This window comes from Lycium ferocissimum, unplaced genomic scaffold, assembly GCF_029784015.1.
Source record: "Lycium ferocissimum isolate CSIRO_LF1 unplaced genomic scaffold, AGI_CSIRO_Lferr_CH_V1 ctg7058, whole genome shotgun sequence".
Lineage (NCBI taxonomy): Eukaryota > Viridiplantae > Streptophyta > Magnoliopsida > Solanales > Solanaceae > Lycium > Lycium ferocissimum.
Window position 1 is genome coordinate 29,107 of NW_026726616.1, and position 10,459 is coordinate 39,565.

A 10,459-nucleotide genomic window follows, 5' to 3' on the forward strand; every position below is an offset into this window, starting at 1 on the left:
ATAAATCAAATTTTCTTCATTGTTGTTAAACAATGAAGAAATTGCACGAACTGCCCTTCAAATGGACTGATGTGTGGGGAAGGCGGGGGATGCGGTTGAAGAAGAAGAAAGGTACGTGGGTTGGGCAGGTGAGTGGGAGTTAATGTTGGAAAAAATGTGATTTAGGAATTTTAATAATTGATTAGAAATTAATTAATGTGGAGATATGATTAATAAAAGAAAATCTTTGATAAAGATGGAATTTTTCAGTTGGGTTGATTTAAGGAGCCGGTGGTTATGGTGGTGGTGGAGGTCGTGGTGGCGGCGGCGGTGGTGATGGTTGCTACAAGTGTGGTGAAGATGAGGAGAAAGGAGAAGAAAGAGAAAAAATAATAAAAGAAAAATAAAAAATGAAGGGTTGGTAATTTTTGACGTAGCGATGACGTGTGACGAGAATTAGTGCAAGAATGACGTGGCGCGAGTGTAATACACTTCACATTGTGAGAGTGGTATAATTTTTTCAGGGTGGAAATAATTGAAACATATGTTCTTTAGGGGGTATATAATTACAAGTTAAGTTTAGTTGCTAAAGTGAGTTTTTGTGCCAAGTTCAGGGGTGAAATGATATCTTTTCTCATAACTATATATCCCTATCTCAAATCATTACTTACTATTTTTGTGTAGGTGTACAACATGAAATTGACAATGATCTGCTACCGATCCTAAAGAAGGCATACATTGGTCGAATTTATGTACAATTTCTACCAAAAACTACTTTCATGCGACAACAACTCCTTGATATGTATGCTGCTGTAAAAAGGAGGAGGCTACATTTTTTTTAAAATAAGGCAAAATCTTTGAGACATGAAACTTTTGTAACCATAGCTGATGTTCCTCAAACTCAGATTTAATTCATGTGTATTATTGTCTAAAGTTGAATACTTGATATATTATAAGAATTGCACGATTGAAGTAGGTCGGGAATTTACTTTTCAAATTCATTCGATGGCAATTCTTCAATATGAGTATACTTTACAATGATAATAAATATCAGTCGAATAATCTCATCAATCATCAGTTTCAGCCTGTTTTATGTTCAGTTCATCACTTATTGTAGTATTTGTATAATGTTTCTTCTAATTAGCATGGGATACACGTGCAACGCACATGTCCGAAAACTAGTAAAATTAAAATTGGGACAGAGGGAGTATATTATTAGGATATTGTAAAGAATAATATATGGTTCTTTTAAAAAAAAAAAAAAACTAATTGAGGAAGCTAGTTCTGAATCAGTATCACATAGTTCTGAAACATAGCTTGTTGACTAGCGAGTTTAGGCCAAATAAAGTAGTCGTCCCCAGTCAGGCATTTTCTCAGTAAGATTGCGGGCATAGCCCCATTTAGGAAAATTACTCGCCACGTAACCCATATTTTGAGTTTGTTACCCAGTTTAGCGCATATATGTGTATAAACTCCTTTTTATACGCTTTTTTTACAAGGTTGATACATTATGTATAATGCTTTCCACCCCGGGTATAATGTTGTATAATATTGTATAAACTAAAAATATGGTTACGTAGCGTAATATTTTATGTTGGGCTGCATATTTTTGCTCAATGAAGTTGAAGATTAACTCAGTATGGGATCATTGTTTGTTTGAAGGAGATATTAAATGGGTAATTAGAATTTCGAATTGTGATGAGTCTGTACCAAGAATTGCAGCTAATGAGCTTGTTCAAGTTGAGTGGACTTGGAAGCCATTGGTGTCACCAAAACTTAACTCAATTCAAATTGCTTCACAAAGACTAAGCCAAGTTAAAAGAAAGAAATTTTAATCTGGAAAAACAAAAGAGTTTGAGGGGTTTAAGGCTTTTGGAATTTTTTAAGGTTGGAATAATTTATACAAGGAACAAGTAGAAGAAAATGACCGAAAATGGCCATCTATGTTTGAGGTAGGTTAAAAGCAGTTCCTTTAAGCATGCGTTGAACAGTTTTGATCCTTTAATGAGGTATCCTAGTATCAGAGGCCACTTCAGAATTTCTAGACAATGAGTACACCAATACTAAAAGAAGAAGTGAAATTTATTAAGTGGGGATTAATTTCTAGTTCTCTAGGTAAATATTTTCTAGGTAAATAACCTAACTTCAACCAAGTGCACCATTTAACATTCTTGTAGCATGAGTGCCGGCAAACAATAATATACCAATTTGGAAAATAGCAATCATCCAGGTTTGCATTACTTCAGTTTCAGTTATGTTGCAAAAATTCAAAAATTGATACAGATTGAAGTATCTTCCTCTGCATATGGTTGACCATACTGTCCATAGATTGCAATTGAACTCAGTGATAGTATGATTTGAATTATTACTTGTTGGTCAACTTGAATAAATAGTTTTCTAAGTTGAATCAGTTAATTGTATGAATTCACGTGTTTAGATTAACAACTTGTAACTAGTTTAGGTTGAAAGCTACAGTGAGACATTAACTAAAAGCAAGAGAGTAAATCTGCACATAAAGTATCAATCTTATTTATTTGGTTTCCCACCCGATGTCCAGAACCCGCTTTGGGGCACCGACTAATCAGGATTCACGCCGTAAAAGTCCCATTTTGGGGGGAAAGTCCCCGGCGCTCGAATTCGAGACCTGAAGTTACCACTTTGCCATAACCTATAATTTGTTGCAATTCACATTACAGAAAAATGAACAAGAAAGCATATTATCGACACTAGGCTTTTTCTTTTATCCCTTTAATCCTAAGTTGAGCGGATTCTTAACTTTCGATGCCGCTCCGTGTCTAATGCTCCAAAAATAGAATCCGACATGCACCCGTTGACATTTTTGAAGAGTCCGAGCAACATAGTTTTAACCTCAAATCAATTTATCAAACTCACTACTTTTTATGACTTCTAGAAACATCTCCAATTTATATTTAGCGCCACTATTGTGATTACTTCCTGCAAGTACACTAAATAAATATAGTACTTGAAATTGCATATTTTCTTTTTCTGCTTTCCGAGAAATTCTGTGATTATTTTTCTTGATATGTTCCAGGTGACTTTTTTCCCATTTGCCTAATCGTAATGTATAGGAGTTATAGAATGAGCTTAAACGAAGAAATGGAAATTCATATAGCCGACGCCAACTTATTTGGGTTTGAGGCATAGTTGTTGTTGTTTCCTAATTGTAGTGTATGGAGTTACAAAATGCATTGTGACTTTCAAATATAACTTAGAAGTTATGTTTTTGCACATATCAAAGAAAAAGGAAAGTACTCTGCATATGATGTTCCTAGTTGATAAACCAAAACAAAATAAACGAGCAGAAACCTATCCTCTATTTTCTCCTTCAATAATTTCTGTAATAGTAAATATTGTCTGTTACAATATGTGCTGATACAAGAGGAAAAGTGTGATAAACCTATACAAATATTCTGTGATAAGGTTGTAAATCTCATGTTTGATCCTAGATAAGGTTATCATGGCCGACCAATGAAGATAAGGTTATCATGGCCGACCAATGTAAGTGGTTGGAAAAAACAAGAATTTATGTACTTCTAAAGTCTTGATTATGACAAACAATTCAGCAATAAAAAATATAACTGCTAGTTTTTCTCTATTTTTTTTGAGACGCTTAGACAATTTGGAAAACTTTTTAATCAAAATGTTCTACTTTCTACTAATTTTTATCTCTCTACTTTACTCACACACCAAAGTGGGAATGAAAAAGAAGTTCACATTCTTTTTTAATTATATCTTTCCTCCTTTCAATTTTCTTTCTTGTTTCCTACTTTTCCTTTCCCCTCAAAACAAATATGAAAGGAGAAAAAACAAAAAAGTTAGAAGGTTGTAGGGCTGATTATGAATAGACAATTAGTTGTTATGTGGGTGTCAAAGTATTACTCCCTCAGTCCCAATTTATGTGGCATACTTTCCTTTATAGTCTGTCCGTAAAAAAATATCAACTTTTTATATTTAGTAACTCTATGAGATGATTTACAGCCACACAAATATCTAAGACTTGTTTTTCACCACAAATTTTGAAAAGTCTTCATTTCTTTCTTAAACTCCGTGCTAAGTCAAATGATGCCGCATAAAATTAAAATTGGGGCGGAGGGAGTATATTATTAGGACACTGTAAAGAATAATATATGGTGTTTTTAAAAATAAAAAATAAAAAATTTAAGGAAGCTAGTTCCGAACCAGTATGAAATAGCTTCTTGATAATGGATTTCGATTCTTCACATTGAATACAAGTGAGGAGCATACCTTTGATGTTTGACCGAGTTTTTGACTGAGCATACCTCCAACACATCTCATCTTCACATCGACTCCCGTGGTCCCCATCCACAGCACCCCATCCCCTACTCCACCTACTATCGTATTTGTCTAGATTATATACAAATAATTTTAGGATAATATTGACGTGCTAAACACAAGAAAATAAATAAAAAATTCATTTATTTTTTTGAAAAACATTCGAACACACCCTAAATGATACAAAACACGAAAAGTATTTGCATCGCATGAACAACTGGACTCGACATCAAGAATTGACAATAAAAAATTTGAAGCTTCCTTTATTGCTAAAAAATGTTGACCCTGACCCAGAAGGTCTAATAATTTGAAGCTTCCTTTTGAAAGGTAATGATTGCTCGAGCCCAATAGCTCTACATCCACTATTTGCTTCCTCAAGAAGTTTATTATTAAAGTCTCTATTATGACAAACATTAGCAATAAAAATAGTTTAGGCCATGCCAGCTTTTTCTATCTTCTACTAATAATTGTCTAATTCTCATGTAAAAGTCATATTTTAATTTCACGAACTTTCTCTAGGTCTCGATTCTCGGTGATGCATCAAATCATAGTACTGTGGATTTGTGAATTCAGCAAAAAACAACTTCTTGTCTTTATTACTAACTTTTTTGGCGCATTAACCTTTCTAATTTTATTATTTCAAGTGGGAAATGTGATGATTCTCTTAAATGACGATAATTTGATTTCCTTTATATTCAATATTCAGTGATAACAAGTCTCAAATGTCTTCTATAACAGACCAAAGGTTTTTGGTTAGGGAGACAGGTCAATAGTTTTAAGAAAGACCCATCACATCTTATGACACGTCTAACCAAATTTAAATGCCGAAAACAATTGAATAAAAGAGAACCAACATCTCTCTTTCTCTCTAATCGAGAAAATAACAAAATTTTAGTCCTTTATATTTGAGGTTAAGTTTAAAATAGTTTCTTAAATATGTTCTTGAGCAATTCTGTTTGAGTTTTGTGGTTAAATTATTGTTCTTTTCATAATTCCCATCTAATCTAACGAGTTTGTTAAATATTTGACGAAGACAAAAGATTTTTACTTTTGCACACTTAAAGGACTATAACAGCTCAGGAGCATAATTGATGGACTGTTGTAGATCTACCACAAACATAAGGGTCAATTTTTGTAATTTTCTCCTCTCAAGTCTTCCTAATATATATGGTCAACTTTTCCTTGTGTGAACACACATGTAAATCCTCATCAAGAGAACACCCAATAAGAATCTTGATAGCATTTTAAGTACAGTAATACAACAAAGCTAATTTGTATTAAGTTCTTCCTTACATTTTTTGCTTTCTTGCTTACTCAAAGTTGCAGCAATTATCTAGCTTTGTATTTTTCTTTATTTTTTTTAAATCTGAACTGTAACAACTAGGAGTAATTAACATGACAAAGCTTGAATCTTTATTGATCACATGCACATAAAAATAAAATGAATCATTTTATGAATCAATACTGAAATTCTGAGTTTATGTTGTGAAAATGGTTGCAATTGAACTCAGTGATAGTATGAATCATTATACGTCCATAGATTGCAATTGAACTCAGTGATAGTGATAGTATGATTTGAATTATTACTAGTTGGTCAACTTGAATAAATAGTTTTCTAAGTTGAATCAGTTAATTGTATGAATTGACTTGTTTAGATTAACAACTTGTAACTAATTTAGGTTGAAAGCTACAGTGAGACATTTAACTAAAAGCAAAAGAGTAAATTTGTTCATATAAGTATCAACTTTTCTTTTGTTTCCCTCTCGGTATCCAGTACCCGCAGCAATTGGCTTTTAATCCTATGATTTTACTTGAATAGCTAATATCAGAGCAGCAGATACACCAGATGAGGATTATGATCTGTAGTTTTAAGAAAACATGACAGTAAAACCTTCAAATTTTTCAACTAAGTCCCATATTTTGTTCCCTATTCATTGTTGTGATTCATCTATCAATGAATTAATCAGTTTATCAAATTCACTACTTTTTATGACTTGTGGAAACATCTCTAGTTCATCTAAAATGTCAATATTGTGATTATTGGAATTGCATATTTTCCTTTTGTGTTCTGAGCAATTCTGTCCTGATTTATGTTCCAGCTGAATTTTTCTCCATTTGCGACAATTGTAGTGTAGAGAGTTACAGAATGCATTGTGACTTTCAAATATAACTTAATAGTTATGTTTTTGCACATATTATAGGGTAAAGTAGGATCACTTTCTGTACAGAGAAAAGGAAATAATCTACATATCATGTTCCTAGTTGATGCACCAAAACAATATAAAAGCAGAAACTTATCCTCTATTTGCTCCTTCAATATCTTTTGTTATAGTTAGTTACAATATGTGCTTATATAAGTGTAACTTATACAAATATTCTTAAGGTTGTAAATCTCATGTTTGGTCCTAGATTGTGATTTGTTATTAATCTCTTTACTTTCAGAGCTGTCTACAACTCTTCCATGTCTGAGGAGAATTTCGGTGGAAAACAAATGTCTAAAATAGAGAGGAGATTTCTTGATACTATTTTGTTTTGGGCAACTCAAAAAGGTAGGATTAAGGACAGGAAGTTGCGAGGACATGGAATGCAAGTCGGAGATATTGTTTCTGGGCCACGGGCAGACTTATCTTCTGCTGAAGTCAAAGAAGGTTATGAGTTTATCCTTTCACTGATTCCAGGAAGGTGGCGTTTACCAATTTTATGTTGTCCATTGTTTCAGAAATTCATTGATTAAATCCTTCAGAATGTGAAGGATCTTTTCATCAACAAGAAGGCGCTGGACAAGTTTGTTCTTTTGAAGAAAGAGTTTCAAATCCTTGAAGAAAGTCTAAAGTATCTCAAAACCTTTCTCAATTTCATAAAAGATACAAGCATGGAACTAGAGAAATCCGAAATTCTCTTTAATCATATGGAGGTTGTCACTCGCAATGCTGCTTACATCTGTTACCTATGTCATGTGGAAGAAATGGATGAAGACATGGCATCTCACTGGAGACTTAAGATCTCAAATGTTTTGCAAGAGATCAAGCCCATTTAGCCCCAAGTTGCAAAAATTTATACAGGAGCACTAGGATATTTGGTTAAATCACAAATCCTGTACAACCGGGATGTGATAAAATTTGTTGAAGATTCCATTCAATTTCTCTTCAAGGATTTGTTGGAGTTATCAAATGGTGAGGCATGTTAGTTGATGCTTCCTCCTATGAAAGCTCATATCGAAAGCCTTCTCCGAGCATCAAAGCAATTGCTAACTTTGCTCATTTATCCGCCTAAAGATCTTTCTGTTGACCGAGGGAAATTGAGTGATATAGTTACTTGCATTGAAGGTCTTATTGCTGAGGTAGCATCTGTTGCTTACTCTTTCTTCATTGACAAAGCAGGAGAAGTTACCTTTGTATGCTTTGACTTATTAAAAAATATTGACTGTGTCATGGAAGACCTAAAAGAAGTGATTATGAAAGCTCCATTGTCATCAAAAAGGAATTTGCCCAGGACAAATGGATTAGGCTTTATTGACTCCCTCTTACGCTATTTGAAAGAGTTGCAAGATGGAAAGTATGATTCTGTTATCAAACATCTTATTGCAGAAGCCCAGGAGGAGTTATCTCTCTTGTTGGAGAAAGTTGTGAAGAAAAAACATGACTTTGAGGAGGTAAATAAACATGATCTTTGGACAAAAGTGATAGCTCTAGCATACAAGGCAGAATGCGTAACTGATTGCCTGGTTATGGGAAGCTATCCTGTTTGGTATCGACATTTTTTTATGTAAGATCACAACAGAAATTAAGCTTGTCAATGATCAATTAACAGATTCCATGTGCAAGAAGTTGAATTCCCCGTCATACAAGCGAAGATCGTCCCCAAGAAGTTGAGACTCGGGGGCACGATGAGGTGGTGGTCGGATTTGATGAAGAGGCAAAGTCACTAATAAAGCGACTCACCAGAGGATCAAAGAAATTAGATACCGTGTCTATTGTAGGGATGCCGGGTCTTGGAAAGACTACACTAGCAAAGAAGTTTATCATGATGAAGCCATAAGGCACCATTTTGACGTCCAAGCTAGGTGTTGTGTTTCCCAAATTTATGATAATAGAAAATTGTTGCTGGAAATTTTGAATCAAGTTCGAGTTTCCAATCAACAAAATGTGAAAGATCCAAGAGATACTTTAAGAAAATTTCTAAAAAGTAAGAGGTACCTTCTCTACATTGATGATGTATGGAGTGTTGACACTTGGGAAGACTTAGGAGGATGTTTCTGGATGATGACAAAGGAAGTAGGATTCTGTTAACCAGCCGAAATATCGAGGTGGCTTCCAAAATTAACCCTAATCTTTTTTAACTTCCTTTTCTTTTTGCGGAGAAGAGTTGGGAACTCTTGCAAATTAAGTTGTTCAACGATCAAACTTGCCCGTCAGAACTACGTGAGGTAGGATGTCAAATTGCAAGAGAGTGTCAAGGAATACCTCTCCTGGTGATTTTGGTAGCTGGTGTTTTGATGAAAAAAGAGGAAAATTGGAGAAAATTTGCAGAAAGTATAAATTCAGATGCTGACATTAGGGCAAAGTCCCAAGATATAATAGAATTGAGCTACAAGTACTTGCCAGATTATCTCAAACCTTGCCTTCTATATTTTGCATCATTTCGAAAGGATGAAGAAATTCCATTCTCAAACTTCGTATGGTTATGGACTATTGAGGGATTTGTTCTGAACACAGAGGCAAAGAGTGTGGAGCTTGTTGCAAAAAGTTTACTGAATGATCTCATTGGTAGAAGCTTGATAATGGTCAACAAGAAAAGGTCCATCGAAGGAGTCAGATCATGTCACATTCATTATATGATGTACGATTTTTGTGCGAGAAAAGCTATGGAAGAGAGGTTTATGCAGCTAACAAGTACTGGGAACAAAGATTTGACTAGTTCCTTTTATGAGAACAGGAGGCTGTGTATTAATCATAGCCTTTATTGGGCGAGGTATTGAAACCGCAAGTTCGATGCACCGTCATGCCGCACCCCCAAAATCGTCTTTGCCAGAATTTTTGATCTGGAGAACTTTAAACTTCTAAGAGTTCTACAAGTGGAATGTGCCATGTCGGAAGGTTCATTCTAGAGATCAAAAGAGTTGATTCACCTGAAGTTCTTAGGAATCAAAGGCTATGTGGAATCTATGACATCATGGATATCGAACCTTTCAAACCTAGAGGTATTGCTCGTAATAACAGTAGGAAGGTGTACAATATTGCCGGTGTCCATCTGGAATATGCCAAGGTTAAAACATGTGCATGTACAACTTGTTGCATCTTTTTATGGATGCTTTCCTCGCAAATCGATAAACATATGTTGCATAGAGACCTTGGCCACAGTGTCTCTCACTAATAAGCTAGCAGCCTATATGATCAAGAAGGCAACCAAACTGCGAAAGCTCAAGTGCCACTATAAAGAACCTCTCAAACTCAAATTAGATGCTCTTCCACTTGAATCACTCAATGTGAATGGTTGGATCTTGAAGTTCAGCTTGCCCTTGATGCTGACAAAACTAACTCTATCAGATATTTCATTACCGCAAAGTGAAACGTCTAATATCGGGAGCTTGCCAAATTTAGTAGTTCTCAAGTTGGAGCATAAAGCATTTCTATAGGGAAAATGGAACATTGAAGATGAAGAGTTTCCGACCCTCAAGGTTCTTAAATTGAGGTCCCTCAAAATTACAGATGGAATGCCTCCGATGAGTCCTTGCCCAACCTCAAGCGGCTTTTGGTAGAAAGCGGCTTCCATCTTCAAGAAATCCCTTCTGCTATTGGAGACATTTTAACCCTAAAGATGATTGAAGTGAAACGATGTGGTGAGTCTCTTGAAAAATCAGTTTGTAGACATTGAAATTTTAATTGAATTAATCCATACGAAATTTGGATTAAATTTTAAGTTAAAATTATATGACTTAAATGAAGTCCAATTTTTTTTTTTTTTTTTTTTACTGAATACTGATCAATATATAGTGTTGTTCTTCTTACATATTTTGCAAATAATTGTGTACATCATTATAGGATGGATTATTAGAAAAAGGAAAAAGAACCTGGAAGAAAAGCCGCACCATTGCCGGAAGCCACTGCTAGTTTTTATACGGCCGAAAATATTTGTTTTCAAATGAATGAAGTCCAATTGCATTTTG

The 10,459-nt window shown here is 34.6% G+C and overlaps 1 protein-coding gene across 1 annotated transcript; it reads left to right on the forward strand.

The window, feature by feature from the left end:
- Positions 1-7,483: 7,483 nt before the first annotated feature.
- On the forward strand, positions 7,484-10,132 carry LOC132045561 (putative late blight resistance protein homolog R1A-10; the record flags this gene model as incomplete). The annotated part of the gene is made up of 5 exons (XM_059436155.1): positions 7,484-7,945; positions 8,657-9,264; positions 9,369-9,558; positions 9,671-9,903; positions 10,002-10,132. Coding segments are annotated over exons 1-5 (1,624 nt in total), but the record flags the coding sequence as incomplete, so codon positions are not given.
- Positions 10,133-10,459: the final 327 nt, after the last annotated feature.